This window comes from Muscardinus avellanarius, assembly GCF_963383645.1.
Source record: "Muscardinus avellanarius genome assembly, chromosome: 1".
In the NCBI taxonomy this organism is placed as follows: domain Eukaryota; kingdom Metazoa; phylum Chordata; class Mammalia; order Rodentia; family Gliridae; genus Muscardinus; species Muscardinus avellanarius.
The window spans coordinates 58,763,740-58,780,726 of record NC_137786.1 but is presented as its reverse complement, the minus strand read 5'-3'; the positions used below and the strand labels follow the sequence as shown (position 1 = coordinate 58,780,726).

General features: G+C 42.7%; 1 protein-coding gene across 2 annotated transcripts in view; it reads right to left on the bottom strand.

The window, feature by feature from the left end:
• Window positions 1-2,807: 2,807 nt before the first annotated feature.
• MCCC2 (methylcrotonyl-CoA carboxylase subunit 2) overlaps window positions 2,808-16,987 on the bottom strand; it is a gene marked incomplete at both ends in the record, with an annotated part of 73,513 nt that continues 59,333 nt past the window's right edge. For both annotated transcript variants that reach the window (XM_080710177.1, XM_080710178.1), the window contains 5 exons: window positions 2,808-2,925; window positions 7,508-7,593; window positions 11,574-11,688; window positions 12,668-12,824; window positions 15,754-15,820. In XM_080710177.1, the coding sequence (XP_080566303.1) occupies window positions 2,808-2,925; window positions 7,508-7,593; window positions 11,574-11,688; window positions 12,668-12,824; window positions 15,754-15,820 (543 nt within the window). The remainder of the gene's footprint in view (window positions 2,926-7,507; window positions 7,594-11,573; window positions 11,689-12,667; window positions 12,825-15,753; window positions 15,821-16,987) is intronic.

Sequence of the window (16,987 nt, the reverse complement as noted above, 5' to 3'; positions counted from 1 at the left end):
GAGTTGCCAGTATCAGAGTCATCTGCACTTATTTATTATTTATTTTTTTTATGGTACTGGGGGTGGGACCCAGAGGCTTTCTACCTCCAAGCTATACTCCCAGACCTATTTTATACTTTATTTGGAAACAGGGTCTAGCTAAGTTGCTGAGAGCCTCACTAAGTAGCTGAGGCTGGCTTCGAACCTGTGCAATCCTCCTATCTCAGCCTCCCAAGCGCAGGGATTACAAGCGTGTGCCACCACACCCAGGGAATCACCTGCTTTAGATGGAGCCTGAAGCCACGAGGGGTGGAAATGGCCAAGTAAGAATAAATCAAGCCATGAGAAACACATCCATTTAAGAATAGGAGCTGTACCAAGGACTGAGGGGAGGAGACAGAAGCTATCGTTTAATGGATAAAGTTTCAACTGAGGATGATAGACAAGCCTAGAGATAAAAGGTACTGATCATAATATGAAGGTAGTGCATATTATGAAGCGCTTAACTGTATGTACACTAAAAAATGGTTAAAATGGTAGACTTTATGCTATGTGTATCTTATATGATAAAAAAGAAGAGGCATCTGCGAGCTCTTCGAATCTTTTAAAAATAAGAATGTCTTTATGTATTACTAATGAAAATCAGGACAGATAATGGAAGTAGGGAAGGATCAATAGAGAAAAATAATTTCACAAAAGAAATTAAGGAAAGAATGGCTGCAGACATTAATAGAAAACCTAGAGTATTAAGTCATGGAAGCTAAGGACAGTTCAAAAGGAGTGGTCAACCGATCAGAATGCTACTAAATCACGTAAGATGGAAAAGAACCCACTGGTTTCTCCAACACAGAGAGCAATGGTGACCCTGAGAGAGCTGTTGACAATGGAAGTCAGAAAGGGGCAGAGCAAGAAGAGAATAGGTTAGGAGATAGAGCCCGGAGTGTAGACAACGAGGAGTTTGACTATTACAGGAAGGAGGTGGGACAATGGCTGAAGGAAAAAATACTAGATGTTTCTAAAAAATAAGCATATTAAGATGGGCGTGGTGGCGCACACTTGTAACCTCCACACTTGGGAGGTGGAGATAGGAGGATTGCGTAGGTTCGGGCTGGCTTAAGAGACCCTGTGACCCTGTTTCCAAATAAAAAATATAAAATAGGTCTGGGAGTATAGCCCAGAGGTAGAAGGTTTCCAGGAATTCCAGTACCACCACAAAAAAAAAAAAAGAAAAAAAAAAGAAAAGAAAAAAGAAAAAAAGAAAAGAAAAAAAAGGAAATCAGATCAGGAACTATTATTTGAGGAGGGCATAGGATGAACACTCCAACATATAGGCACAGGCAGTAACTTTCTCAACAACTCAACAAGACCTTCAAAGCGCAGGAAATTAAAGTAAGAATTAACAAGTGGGATGGTATCAAACTAGAAAGTTTCTTGTCATCAAAGGAAACTACCAAGAACCTAAAAAGGAAGCCTACAGAATGGTAGATCTTTACCAGCCACCACTCTGATAGGGGGCTAATATCCAGAATATACAAAAAGCTCAAAAGAATCTACACTAGCAAATCAAATAACCCAATCAAGAAATGGGCAACTGAACTGAATAGATGCTTCACAAAAGAAGAGATACAAATGGCCAAAAGATACATGAAAAGATGTTCAACATCATTAGCCATCAGGGAGATGCAAATTAAAACTACACTGAGATTCCATCTAACCCCAATCTGAGTGGCAAACACAAAGAAGTCAAATAACAACAAATGCTGGCAAGGATGTGGGGACAGAAGAACTCTTTTACACTGTTGGTGGGAGTGCAGAGTATTTCAGCCACTATAGAGATCAGTGTGGAGATTCCTTAGAAAACTAGGAATAGATCCACCATATGATCTGGCTATACCACTCCTGGGCATTTGTTCAAAGGGGTTGAAATCAGATACAGTAATATATGCATACCCATGTTCATAGTGGCACAATTCATAATAGCCAAAATATGGAACCAACCTAGGTCTCCATCAACAGATGAATGGATTGCAAAATTATGGGAAATACACACAATGGAATTCTACTCAGCTATAAAGAAGAAAATCATGTCATTTGCAAGAAGATGGAAATACCTGGAGAACATTATGTTAAGTTAGATCAGCCAAGCACAAAAAGAGAAGGGACATATGTTTTCTCTAATATGCCCAAACTAGGGAGCACTGGGGATACCAGAGGGACTCCAGATAATGGAGGGGAAACCTCAGCAAAGCTAGAATGGAAGGAGAGGAGAGGAAGAAGGCTGAGGTTAATATATGGAGGAGCTACATTCGAATATGTGTAAAAGTATGAATGTAGCATGGTCAACCTGGACACTCATTGTTGGGAGGGGGGAGGAGAAGTGAGGGGAGGAGAAAGCAGGCACCAAGCACAGTCTGAATGATGCCATTTTAATATGTTCCACATAAAAATAAAAAATAAAAAATATCATCAAGCAGAATCAACAAAACAATCATTTCAATGGAAATACAACTTTATATTACTCATCAGGATAATACTGGAATTACAGATTAAACAATTTCTCATACTGTGAAAGGATTGTTGTAATTAGTTTCTTCATTTCATGGGTGATAAAATCAAGCCACAAAAATTTCTCTAAGAAAATTTAAAAGGAATCGATGCTTATCAAATAAATATATTCATTGATTTTTTAAGGTAGAAAAGTACAATGCATTGTGTTCAGAGAACAAATCTCTGTAACAACCAGATGTTAAAAAAAAATCTAAAAATTTAAGGCTGCTACGTGTGCTCATTTTTGGTACATGTCCAATGGAACACATTTTATATTCTGGTTACATCCTCAAGATGCCAAAGTCAGTCTTCTGGATGGGGGCGTTGAGGGCTGCACTAATGCTGAGACCCAGGACCAGTCTGGTGTCCACTGGATCGATAATCCCATCATCCCATAACCTGTCAGAAGAACAAAATATAGGTTATTATGAATTTACCACCAGACTCCATCTATACACACTATGCCCAGAAATGCCATGGAGGATTGTATTAAAATATATGAGTCGATTGATTAGCATCTGTGTATTAGGACCTCAGAACAGAAACCACTTTCAAGGCAGGGGAAAAGGAAAGAAAGATAACATGACTTTGCCTCAGGCCATCATGGAATGTCTGACTGACTTTAGGAGCTATTTACTAAAAGAATCCCAAAGTGATCAATTCCTGCTTTAAAAACATTTTTACTTATTCCAGGAAAAACTTTCTTGCCCCTTTTCTGTCTACACAATTGTGCAAATCAAGTGGGTGTGTTTTTGCCATTAATATGGAGAGCAACATAAACAAGAATGTCAAACCAGTATCTTTACTGAAAAAAGATATACCCCAAACTCCCCCAAACTCTTAAATGACTAGAAACATTACTGAGTAGGTTAATATATTTTAATAATAAAGACTTCTGAGTTAGTTCTTTATTTTTGCTATAATAGGAAAAATAATAACCATAAACTCTGTGTGTGTGTGTGTGTGTGTGTGTGTGTGTGTGTGTGTGTGTGTGTGTGTTACTGGGTATAGAACCCAGGGGCATTCTACCTCCAAGCCATACCCGAGTCCTTTTTATATTTTATTGTGTGTGTGTGTGTGTGTGTGTGTGTGTGTGTGTGTGTGTGTGTTAATAGAGGTTGAACCCAGGGACATTCTAACTTCAAGCTATACCTCCAGTCCTGTTTGGTTGCAAATGGCCTCACTAAATTGCTGAGGCTGGCTGTGAACCCTCAATTCTCCTGTCTCAGCCTCACAAGTACTGGGATTACAAGCATGCATCACCACAACTGGCTTTTATTTTTAATTTTGAAACATGGTTTTGCAAGGTTGCCGAGAGTCTCCCTAAGTTGCTGAGGTTGTTCCTGAGCTGTAATTATTCTGTCTTAGACTCCCAAGTACTGGGATTATATCATGCACTACTCACACCTGGTTTATAAACTACTTTCAGAAGAAATTTAGCCAGGCATGGTAGCACTTGTAATCTCAGCACTTGAGAGGCTGAGACAGGAAGGATGCATATTCAAGGCCAGCCTCAGCAACCTTGTGAGGCTCATACAACTTAGTAAGACCCTGTTTCCAAATTAAAAAAAAAAAAAAAATAGGGCTGGGGGTATAGCATGGAGGTAGAATGCCTCTGGCTTCCATCCCCAGTACCACAAAAACAAAACAAAAAAATGAGTGAAAAATACTCCTTTTCCAAGGTTATTAGTAGGTAGCAATTTTGCTTTCTTTAAACAAACTGCCTTCAGTATCTGGATATCACATCAATTATTAAACCATTCTTAAACTGACAGACAGGAATCAAATTTTTGCTCATAAAACATTTATAATAGGGACCCTGAAGTACCAAAGGCCAGTAAAAAGAAAGCTACCCTTATAATTTGTCATCAGGTGAATTGATTACACTCCCCTCTGAAGTCTGCAGCCATGGAATCCCACAAGCAAGATGATAGAGGAGCTGGTTGAAGAATGTCCAGTAAAGATTGCTCCAGGTAAGAAGTTTAGTCAAATGCTTGATAAAGCTTGACTGCAAAAACAGCTGAGCAGAAGTAAACTGGCAAGCTACATTTGTAACTTAAAAGGATTAAGAAAACTATTGGAGGGGCTGGGGATGTAGCTCAGTGATAGTGTACAAGGCCCTGGGTTCAATCCCCAGCACCACAAAAACAAAAACAAAAACACTTGGAAGTTTCAATTAGGAAGAATAACTGAGCTCTCTGAAAAGATAGATCTAGCCATACTCAGGCCTAAGCAAGCCAGGGAATTATGGTTAAACTAAGACCTACTAAAGCCAAGGATAAACCAGGTATGGTGACACAAGCCTGTAATCCCAGCTCTTGAGAGACTGAGACAGGAGGCTCATAGATTGAGTCCATCCTGAGCAATTTAACAAGAAAGACCTTGTTTCAAAATAAAAAATAAAATGGCCGTGAGATCTAGCTCAGAGATTAAAATGCCCCTGGGTTCAATACCTAGCATCACAAAGAATAAAAATAAAAACCAAGAATGGCATCATAATTCAGGTTGAAAGTCTTTTCATCTTTCAGAGAAAGTTGCTATTTCTGCTCCACCACCTGTATGAACAAAGGGTTAAGCCGCTACAAATGGACACAGAAATCTTTATGTCTTTTAACATTTATTTCCAAAGAATACTCTATCTGGGCCATTCGCTCTCTTCCCTTGGATATAATCCATTAAAAAAATAATGTTAGTATGAAAATAGTAAAGGATGCAATCTTCCCTTTAACATAGCTTAGCCAGGGCTGAAAAACAAGTTCATGGCTCACACAAGATACTCTGTTTTTCAAAGTTTAATATTTCAACTGTCTCTAAGCATTTCAGTTTTAAAAAAATATATTACTGAGCTTACAATATATGCTTGATATGTTATCTTACTCTTACATGGTTTACTATTGCTTGCTCTACACTACATGCTACGATATAATTTTGCATGATGGTAAAATGAAGAACATATTTGTTTCTCAAATCAAAGACTATAAAATAATTAAATGAACGAATGACTTGCCAAAACAAACCTATTAATCTGTTTGTTAAAATATATATGGAGAGCCGGACGTGGTGGCGCACGCTTGTAATCCCAGCATTTGGGAGGCTGAGGCAGGAAGAATGTGGTTCAAGGACAGCCTCAGCTACCTAGTGAGGCCCTTTGTGACTCAGTGAGACCCTGTTTCAAAATAAAGAATAAAAGCCGGGCATGGTAATGCACGCTTGTAATCCCTGCACTTGGGAGGCTGAGACAGGAAGATCACACAGGTTTGAAGCCAGCCTCAGCTACTTAGTGAGGCTCTCAGCAACTTAGTGAGACCCTGTTTCCAAATAAAACATAAAATAGTTCTGGGAGTATAGCCCGGAGGTAGAAAGCACCTGGGTTCCACCTTCAGTACCACCAAAAAAAGAAAAAAAAAGAATAAAAATAGGGCTGGGGGTATACCTCAGAGATGAAATGCCCTTGGGTTCCATTATTAGTACCGGGAAAAAAGTGTGTGTGTGTGTGTGTGTGTGTGTGTGTGTGTGTGTGTGTGTGTGTGTGTGTGTGTAGGGGGGGGGAGGGAGGGAGGGAGGGGGAGGGAGAGAGCACGAGCGCTGAGCACAGTGGCACATGATTATAATCCCAATACTTGGGAGGATCTCAGGTTTGTGGCCAACCTCAGCAAATTAGCAAGGCCTGCTGCCACTTAGTGAGACCCTATTTCAAACTTTAAAAAAAGAATAAAATAAGTCCAGGGTATAACTCAAAAGTAGAATGCCCCTGGGTTTCATGCCCAGTAACACACGCACATGCATACACACACAAAATAAATATGTATTAAAATCCCAATACTATTATTGCATTCATACTCCCCATGAAAATTAGAATGTTCACTCTTTGTGCCCCAGTGCTAACAGCACTGCCAGCCAGAAAGGATGCATCTAAATGACTGAAATGGATTCCAACTTTTGATTTTCTTTTCTCTCTTCTCTCCAGTAAATGGCATAAATCACAGCATAACCTAATTTTAAAAGACACAAATACACTTTCTTTTTTCCATCTGCCCAAGGGATGAAAGAAGGGCATGAAGCTTAGATTAGTCTTCAGAATACAGAACATTAAAGTGGTTGAAAAAGGGCCTGAAAGCCCACGCCAGCAGGTCTCCAGCTGGGACAGGCAGGGATAATTTATTACCTCATTAACTGGCACACAAAACAAACGACCAGCAGCTGCAGTGGTGTGTGAGGCAATTACCTGGCGCTGACACGTGGACCCTGCTGTGACTAATCACCTTCTGAGTGTACAAGCACACTTGTTAACAAGTGCCGATAGGTGTTCAAACAATCTCATGCTTGAAATGGGGGGGGGGGGCAAAACAATCAGATTCAGGGGAATAATGGGAATCTATGTTTGTAAACAAAAACTAGAATCAATCCTCAAAGTGACAGCGCCAAGATGTAACCATTATTCCCAGATCCTAGCATGGCCGCTACTGATCCTCCCCAATCCCTGGATACCCCAACGAGGGGAGAGGTGGGAGGTGCACAGTCAGACTGCTGAGGATGTATGTGCAGCACAGGGGAGCCTGAGAGAAGGGGCAGAGGTTCAGCATAAAAAACCAACAGTACGCCGGGCGTGGCGGCGCACGCTTGTAATCCCTGCGCTTGGGAGGCTGAGACAGGAGGATCCCACAGGTTCGAAGCCAGCCTCAGCTACTTAGTGAGGCTCTCAGCAACTTAGTGAGACCCTGTTTCCAAATAAAGTATAAAACAGGTCTGGCAGTATAGCCCGGAGGAAAAAAGCCCCTGTGCTCCACCCTCAGTACCACCAACAGAAGAAAGAAAGAAACAAACAAACAAACAATAGTACAAAACTGGGTTTGTCCAGATGATATTTTTTGGTTCCTGTGAGGGCTGACCATCTAACCTGTGCACGTCTCTGAACATGGCTGCCTTGGCTGCCAGGAGGAGAAGGCACCCCGCAGGAAGGCAGGTATTCTTTGGCTCTCACCTTGCACTGGAATAGTAAGGGTTCCCTTCCTCTTCAAACCTCTGAATGATGGGCTCTTTCAAAGCTGCTTCATCGGCACTGGAGAACTGAAAACAAGGGACCATGAATAAGTCATCTTCACTGGAAGAACCATCTCCAATATGAGCTCAAAGAAAAATAACATTACAACCAACATTTGCACGGTGTTACCCAGATTATGAGCGATGTTTTAACATACATGATCTCACCTGAAACACCAAGTATCGAGCTAGTGCGCCATTAATTAGATCTCCCTGATCAGAAGCAACATCCTGAGGCCATTTAGTGTAAAGTCAAAAACCAAGGCAAAACTTGTCATCACTGTATTCCAGCAAGGCAAGGTAATCGATGTGAGTTGTACAGTATAACAGAAGAAATATATTACAGTTTGCAGCCTCAATGAGGTAGAGAGGCATAATATTTTCATTCAAAACTAACCATTTTTGAGTTGAGCATGATGGCTTATGCCTGTAATCCTAGTGCTTGGGAGGCTGAGACAGGAGGGGCGCAGGTTCCAGGCCAGCCTCAGTAACCTAGTGCAACCTCAGCAACTTAGCCAGACCCTGTCTCAGAAATAAAAATGGGCTGGGGGTAGAACACCCCTGGGCTCAACTGCCAGAATTAAAAAAGGAAGAAAGGAAAGAAGAAAGGTGTGGTTTTTTTTTTTGAAGATTTAAATGAGTTTATTACAAAGATAGATTATTACAAAGATAGAAATAAAGAATACAGTTACAGCCCCATACTATCCAGGGATAGTATGAGGGAGAAAGGGTTTACTTTTTTTTTAAGTCTGGGGATTGAACCTAGGGCCTCACACATGGTAGGCAAACACTATACCACCAGTAGTCCAAGCCAAAATTTAAAAACTTTAAAGCTTTGAATAATCAGTCAGTTTCCCAGAGAGCTGAGATATATTTTTCCCTCATGAGAAATGTAATGGCTTTCCTATTAGTATTACTAGGATGAAGTAATAATCAATTCAATAATAATAAGTAATAATCAATTCAGATGTACAAATCGTCAAACGGGCTTTTTTCTTTTTTCTGAAATACTAGGGATGGAACCTAGGGGGCATTCTACCTCTGAGTTACACCTCCAGCCCTATTTTTTATTCTTTATGTTTGAAACAGGGCCTCACTAAGTTACAGAGTGCCTCACTAAGTAGGTGAGGCTGGCCTCAAACTTATAATCCTCCTGTCTCAGCCTCCCAAGTAGTGGGATTACAAGTGTAAACCACCACGTCCAGCTCCTAAAAGGGCTTATTTTAAAATCTTGAAAAATATTTTCAACTTAAAAAACGTATTTTTTTTTAAGTGGGCATGGTGCTGCATGCCTGTGATCCCAGTACTTGGGAGGCTGAAACAGGAGGATCTCAGGTTTGCTGCCAGCCTCAGCAACTTAGGCCCTCTACAACTCAGTGAGACCCTGTTTCCAAATAAAAATAAAATAGAACTGGGCATGTGGCTCAGAGGTAGATGTCCCTGGGTTCGATCCTCCATATCATAAAACAAAACAAAATTCTACACCAGAAACAATGACTATTTCAAATAAATTCTAATGCCTTAATATCATCTATATGTCAAAACTTTGGAGGGAGGTTGGGGTGGTGGCACACGCCAACCCCCGTACTTGGAAGACTAATCCCCGTACTTGGGAGACTGACACAGGAAGATTGCAGGTTTGTGGCCAGCCTCAGCTACTTAGTGAGGCCCTCCACAACTTAGTGAGACCCTGTTTCAAAAGAAAGAACGAAGCCAGGCGTGGTGGTGCACACTTGTAATCCCAGCATTCAGGAGGCTGAGACAGGAGGCCTGCGTTTCACAGAGAGCCTCAGCTACTGAGTGAGGCCCTTTTCAACTCTCTGAGACCCTGTTTCAAAATAAAAAATAAAAGGGCTGGAGGTGTAGCTTGAAGGTAGAATGCCCCTGGGTTCCATCCCCAGTAACACACACACACACACACAAAAAGAATGAAAAATAGGGCTGGGGGTGTAGCTCAGAAATAGAATGCCCCTGGGTTCAATTCCCAGGACTGCAAAAAATGAAAATAAAAATTTAAAAAATTTTGGAGGGAAAACCGCTAATATCATTTATAGGACAAAAATTTAGAGGGAGAACCACTAATATAGTTAATTTTCCTTTCATATATAAAAAGGGATTAATTCAAATATCTGTATATCAATTAATCAGAGAACAACTATTTAATAAGAGATTACTATGTGAGGCTTCACAGAGTTTAGGAATCGTCTTTAAAGTTCCAGACAGAATTTCATATGCCCTTGCCAAGCGTGGTGGTGCACGCTTGTAATCTCAGTGCTTAGGAGGCTGAGACAGGAGGATCATACAGGTTCGAAGCCAGCCTCAGCTACTGAGTGAGGCTCTCAGCAACTTAGTGAGACTCTGTTTCCAAATAACAATATAAAATAGGTAGGGAGTGTAGCCCGTTGGTAGAAATCCCCTAGGTTCCATCTCCAGTACAAAAATAAAAAAGAATTTCATATACCCAACTCCACTACCAGCATCCCCCAGGCCCCCACCCCACCTCACCCCACCCCCTCTGCACACACAAAGCAAAGCCATCCTTTTCCTTTGATATTAGTTGGCAGTGGAATGAATCTAAAGCCTCCGTTTGAGTCTGCAGCATTCCCACTGCTGGGCAAAGGAGGCCTGACTGAACGCAGGAACCACCTTGCTGGTTTTTTATTAACCCAGCTCCACAAACCAAGTGGTAGACCAAATGGTCCTGAAGGGCAAGATGGAGCCTCAGCAGGCAGGCCTCCATGAGACGTGTTCTGCTGAGCCAACAGTGCTCCTCAGGAATACACAGCAAGCATTTTAAGGCTTTGCACAAAACAGTTAAAAGTTATAACTAATAAAAACCAATGCAGAATTTCAGAAGAATCTCCAACAAAGACACAAACAAAAGAATCCATTATCAAAGCAGCTCCTGGCCGCCTTGCATCTCATCGAGTTTCCAGTGCCCCTTCCATTTTTCTTTACTTACACCTTCATAGAATACTAATCTTATTCAACTCTCAGTCGACGGCCGAGCCCTCCCACTCAAGGCATTCTTAACAACAATCTGAAAGTAAAATGAGGAAAACAGAATTCTGCTGCTTTCCATCATAAAATCACAGCAGTAAATCAGATTTACTTAAGTCTTGCTAACTGCAAGTGACTAAGAATCAAATATCGCTATGCCTCGGGCACCTTAGGAGGTTTCTGAAAGATTTGGAGTGACCAGAGGTACCACAAATGAAATGGCGTGCGTGTGTGCGTGCGTGTGTGCGTGCGTGTGTGTGCGTGCGTGTGTGCGTGTGTGTGTGTGCGTGTGCGTGTGTGCGTGCGTGTGTGCGTGCGTGCGTGTGTGCGTGCGTGCGTGCGTGTGTGCGTGTGTGTGTGCGTGTGTGTGTGCGTGCGTGTGTGTGTGTGTGCGTGTGTGTTACTGGGAATCGAATCCTGGGGTATCATTCTACCTGTCAACTATACCCCCCAGCCCTTTTTAGTTTTTATTCTGAAACTGAGTCTTGCGAAGTTGCCGTGGCTGGCCTCAAACCTGCAATCCTCCTGTCTCAGGCTCCCACATACTGGGATTATAGATAGGTATGCACCACCATGCATGGCTGAAATGGCCTTTTTTGTGGTACTGGGGATGGGACCCAGGGGCACCGTACCTCCAAGTGACACCCCCAGCCCTATTTTTTAGTCTTTTTAATCTTTGAAACAGGGTCTCATTGAGTTGCGGAGGGCCTCACTAAGTAGCTGAGGCTGTCCGCAAACTGAGATCCTCCGGCCTCTGCCTCCCGAATGCTGGGATTACAAGCGTGCGCCACCACGCCTGGCTGAAATGGAATTTTAATAAGTAATTTTAATAAGTAAAAGATATAAGTAAAAATGTAAGCTTTAATTGCTGAAACAACTTCTGGTCAGCATTTCCTAAACTCTCCCCATAAACGCAGAGAGATTCTGGGTGCTCTGCTCCCGGCCCCAGAGTGTTTACTGGTGGAAGCCATCCCCAGGTGGCCAGGTGGAGGAGATCTGCCACTTACCTGTTTCCCCTCCCGGGCTTTCTGGTCCTTTGCTATGGTAGCTAACACATTGGCCGCCTGTTCTCCTCCCATCACTGAGATCCGAGCATTTGGCCACATGTAGAGAAATCTTGGGCTTGGAGGGGAAAAAAAGAGAACGATTAAGTTAATTCAAAGTAGAATACAGAGATTTTCAGAGGCCACGTTGGCCTTTTAAATAAGTGGTCCTTATTTCCAGCTGCATATTTATAATCATCTGGGGGAATTTTAAAAAAATGCCTGGAGCACACTGAGAACCTGTCTCCAGAGATGGGGTCTGCATGTGGAGGTGACTTTTAAGTTCTCCAGGTGATTCATTCTGAGTGTTGATGTACTCATAATATCCTGTTATTATCTGTGGACATCTCCTGCTTCCACTCTTGACACTGGCTAGTCTGTGTTTATAGTTTCAGGGAGGGATTATCGAGTTTGTTAACCTTTTCAGACGACTCTGGGCCTCCTCTGTACGCTCCTTATTATGCCTGAGGTGCTGACCTTCCTGAGCTGGGTGCTCAGCTTGCTGATTTCCTCAGCCTTGCTTGTCTTCCCAGTATGCACATTTAAGGATGTAAACCTTCCTCAAAGCAAGAACTTAGCTGTATTGCAAAGGTTTAATCTGTAGTATTTTCATTATCAGCCATTTCAAATATTTCCCCGTTTCCACTGTAGATTTTTTCCAAATACTACCTAGATTTTCCAAATACTACCCAGCATTAGGTTTCATTTCACCCTTCTAGATGATACAAATCAGAGTATAATTTATCAATATTTGCAAATGCTGCCGGGCATGGTGGCACACACTTATAATCCCCGTGGTTGGGAGGCGGAGACAGGAGGATCCTGCAGGTTCTTAAGCCTCACTGGCTTAAGAGACCCTGTTTCCGAATAAACATATAAAATAGGTCTGGGAATGTAGCCCGGAGGTAGAAGGGTTCCGTCCCCAGTACCACCAAAACAACAACAACAAAAAAAAGATTTGCGAATGCCATTCTTTATCTGAAACCTGAAATAAAATGACCACTTCTTATAGATCTTGAAGCCTGTTGCTTTCAGACAAAACCATGACAACCACCTACCTATATGCTCTGCCACACATCCCGTAGTTTCCAGCCCCATACGAGCCCCCGATGATGACAGTTATCTTGGGCACGTTGGCGCAGGCTACAGCAGCCACCATCTTGGCTCCATCTTTGGCAATTCCTTCAGCTTCATAGTCTCTACCAACCATGAATCCTGGGAGAGAGAACAGAGGCGGAGCATTAATGTGCGGAAGGCAAGTCCACCCAGGTTCTGGAAGGACTTCTTGGTTCAGACTACTTTTACAACAAGCCTCTCACCCTAACGAACAGTCATTTGTAAAACATGCCCCCTAAAAGCATGCTTTAAATAGTAAATAAAGTTTTTTCTCATCACTTCGAAAATGTCCTTTAAACAGCTCATTTGGGCACACATAGGGTCCAAACAACAAAAGGAAGCCATCTGCCTTCTAGAAATGACCTGACAGCAGAGGCTTGATGGTGAGAGACTGTGATGCAGCCAGCTAAGGAGAAAACCCTGTGGCTGGCCAAACCGCAAGGGCCTCCACACGCACTGACCTGGTTTGAAGGAAACACTGTTTCTTCCGCAGCACAGCTTAAAACTTTGATGGAATGAAGATTAATGTTTCATGAAGATGCTAGGAGTCCCTGCCAGTAACTCAATAGCAAGGTTAAAAAATGTTTATGTGCTGGGCGTGATGGTACACACCTGTGATCCCAGTATTCAGCAGGCTGAGACAGGAGGATCGCAGGCTTAAGGCCCACCTCAGCAACTTAGTGAGACCCTGATTCAAAAATAAAAATAAAAAGGGTTGAAGGTATAGCTCAAAGGTAGAATGCCTCTGGGTTTAATCCCTCGTACCAAAAAAAAAAAAAAAAAAAAAAAGTTTCTCACTGTAATTATAGGATCTTTCTACTTCAAGCCCCAGCTCTGCTGAAACTGCTCTGCACGCCCCTGTGCCTTCCAGGACTTGGGCTGCTCCCTCTCCACCTTAGACACACCAAGTCACAGCCAGACGTGGTAGTACAGGCTTCCAGTAGTTAGGAGGCTGAAACAGGACGATCACAGGTTGAAGGACAGCCTCAGCAAATAGTCAGACTCATCAACCCAGTGAGACCTTGTTTCAAAATAAAAATAAAATAGGGCTGGGGGTAGAGCTAGAATGCTCCTAAGTTCAATCCTCAGAAACAAAAAAAAAAAAAGAAAAAAGAAAAACACACCAAGTCCGGCTTCATTTGTCTCCTTCCCTAACCCAGTCTCCAGTGAAGGCATTTCTTCCATACACACACACACACACACACACACACACACACACACTCTTTGCCTAACGGAGAGGAACCATTCCTACTCTCCTCATCTCTGGCATCGGATCATCCGACTCAATTCAACCAGTTCTGATGGGGCGCCTGTACCTGCTGCCGTTACTATAGGAACAAGAGCAAGCCCTCGCCTTCACCGGGCACTCTTCCTCCAGCTACCCCTCTCAGCTGGCTCCAGAGCGGCCTGAGGCATTCAGCTTGTGCTTCTACTATGAGTAAATCCCCACTCCCTGTCAGGAGCCCAACTGCTTCTCAGGAAGTCCTGCCTGGCCCAGCAACTAAGCGTGTGTGTGAGCGATACTGGGGCTTGAACCCAGGGGTGTTCTACCTCTGAGCGTCACCTCCAGCCCTATCTTATTTTTATTTTGAAACAGGGTCTGGCTAAGTTTCTGAAGGTCTCACTAAGTCACCCAGGCTGGCCTTGAACCTGCGACCCTTCTGCCTCAGCCTCTCATGTACTGGGATTACAAGTGTGTGCCACTGTGCTCTACTCCAACAACTAATTAAGAGCCTCTCCCCCCTCTGAACCTGAGGTAACCATGTATGTTTAGAAGGATGAGGAAGAAACAGGTTTTCTGCTAATGAGCATGCCTGCGTATCTGTGTCCTCTATGCCAGATACAGGGGAACATACAAAGAAGCAGAGCAGAGAGTCACAGGATTCTAGGAAGAAGAACTCCAGGGCCATGAGAGACCTTAAGCGTCATTCTGTCCACGGTGTGAGGATCATCCGTGCAGCATGGAGTCCGGGAGGCGGCCAGCTCGCGTCAGTCATACCCCCCTTGGCGTTGAGTGTAAATCCCCAGACCTTGTCTCAGGGTGTGTATGTACAAAATGTTGCTTCAGCTAGAATTAACTGTGCAGTAAAATCTCAATCACACGTATGGGGAGGGGAGCAGAGGTAACTACACCAAGTGCTCTGTGTGTGCGTGTGTTTCTATCACTGTGAATCTCACTAAGATGTATAATTACAACGCACCAATAAAAGTACAAAATAAAGAGCTTTATAATTTCTATGGGAGAAAATGGTAAAGGGGTGACCACAGCATGTGCTTGAAATTCTTTAGGGGAAACAAAGTCTTGGAAAAGAGATAACGGGTCGGATAACCCTCTCTGGCAATGATCAGATGGGGGACAGCCTGCTGCTCTCTCAGTAAGTGATGTGCAGTGCCATTAAATGTTTATGACGACCAGGTGTGGTGGTGCGTGCCTGTAATCCCAGCACTTTGGAGGCTGAGACAGGAAGATCACAGGCTTGTGGCCAGCCTGATCAACTCAGCAAGACCATATTTTAAAATAAAATAAAAAATAGGGCTGGGGGTAATAGCTCAGAGGTAAAATGGCCCTGTGTTTAATCCCCAGTATGGCCGGGTGTGGTGGCTCATGCTTGTAATCCCCGCTTGGGAGGCGGAGACAGGAGGATCGCGCTGGTTCGAAGCCAGCCGCGCACGCTGGATTAGGAGATCCTGTTTCTAAATAAAAATATAAAATAGGTCTGGGAGTGTAGCCCGGAGGTAGAAGGGCTTCCAGGAACCCCAGTACCACCAAAAAAAAATAATAATAATAAAAAATAATCCCCAGTACCAAAAAAAAAATGATTACGATATACAAAACAGAGTGAATACTTCATTTGGAGAAACATGGATAATCTCTTTAAAATGCTTAACATTCAGGAAGGAAGTGTTCATCCTTAAGGAGACTCTAGAAAATGCATGTCCAATAAAACTTGCTGCACTAAAACATGAGCCACATGGGTGATGCAGCCCTAGAATAAATATCACCAAACTGATTAGGCTATTTTCTCACCAGTGATGTTCTGGAGAAACAGCAGAGGAGTATTTCTTTGGCAGCATAACTGGATGAAGTGAGCACCCTATAAGCAAACAGCATCAAAACCTTTTATTAAAAGAGAAATTAGCTCCCAAACCATCATGTATCCTACAAAAAACATACTCTGGGTCAAAGACGAGAAAGAAGACCCTTTGTTTGGCTAGTGTGACCCTCTCAGCTGTGACAATAATTGCTGCCTCATTATCAATCGGACAAATGAGGGTTTGAAGAGCACTGGTTTGCAGGACCGCCTCTGTGGTCACAGCAAGTGCTGTGTCGTGGATGAGGTTCATCACAAACGATCAAGCAGCAAGTGCAACTTCAGGAACAGGAAAGAAAGAACTGCTGTCAAAGAGATCTGCTAAGCTTTGCCATAAAATAAATCTCTATTTCCCCACTTTTAAAAAAAGAAAATATAGATCCTTCTAGGGTATCCAGGACACCATTTACATCTTGATAACCATTTGAAGTTTTTTCATGTGTCGAGATTATAGTAATTTATAGCTTTCTTATCAACATGTCTTAAGAAGTAAATGGGATTTTTTTTTATGATACTGGGGTTCCTGGAAGCCCTTCTACCTCTGGGCTACACTCCCAGACCTATTTTATACTTTTTTTTATTTTTGGAGACAGGGTCTCTTAAGCCAGAACAGCTGGCTTCGAACCTGCGCGATCCTCCTGTCTCCGCCTCCCAAGCGCGGGGATTACAAGCGTGCGCCACCACGCCCAGCCAGTAAATGGGATTTTTCAATTAGGTGAGTGATAAGAGAACTTCTAACCTTCAGTTTAGGAAATTATTTAAATTCAAAAAGCTAACTATTCTTCCCCTGTCTTCTAAAGATCCTGTGAGCAGGGAACACGTGGAAACCATCTGCTTTGTGCTTCATCTGTTTACAGATGTCGTTACCGCTGTGTGAAATGCCTTGGCAGGTACAGAACTGCACAGTAACTGCTCAGCCACAATATGACCATGTCTATAGAACGAGGAAACTGCAGAGACCTTTGGGGCTTACTTCAACAAATGAAATGTCAAACTGGGGCCAAACATAACCTCTCCTGAGCTTATTTGTGCTAAGCCGACAGATGAAACCAAGTGGTTTATCTGGTCTCAGTCTGATATTTCCTCTACTGAAATAAGGATGTTCTAGAGTCATTAGAAGTCACTACTTAAGAAATATTTAATACTTTGAAAATACTCTATAATAATAAG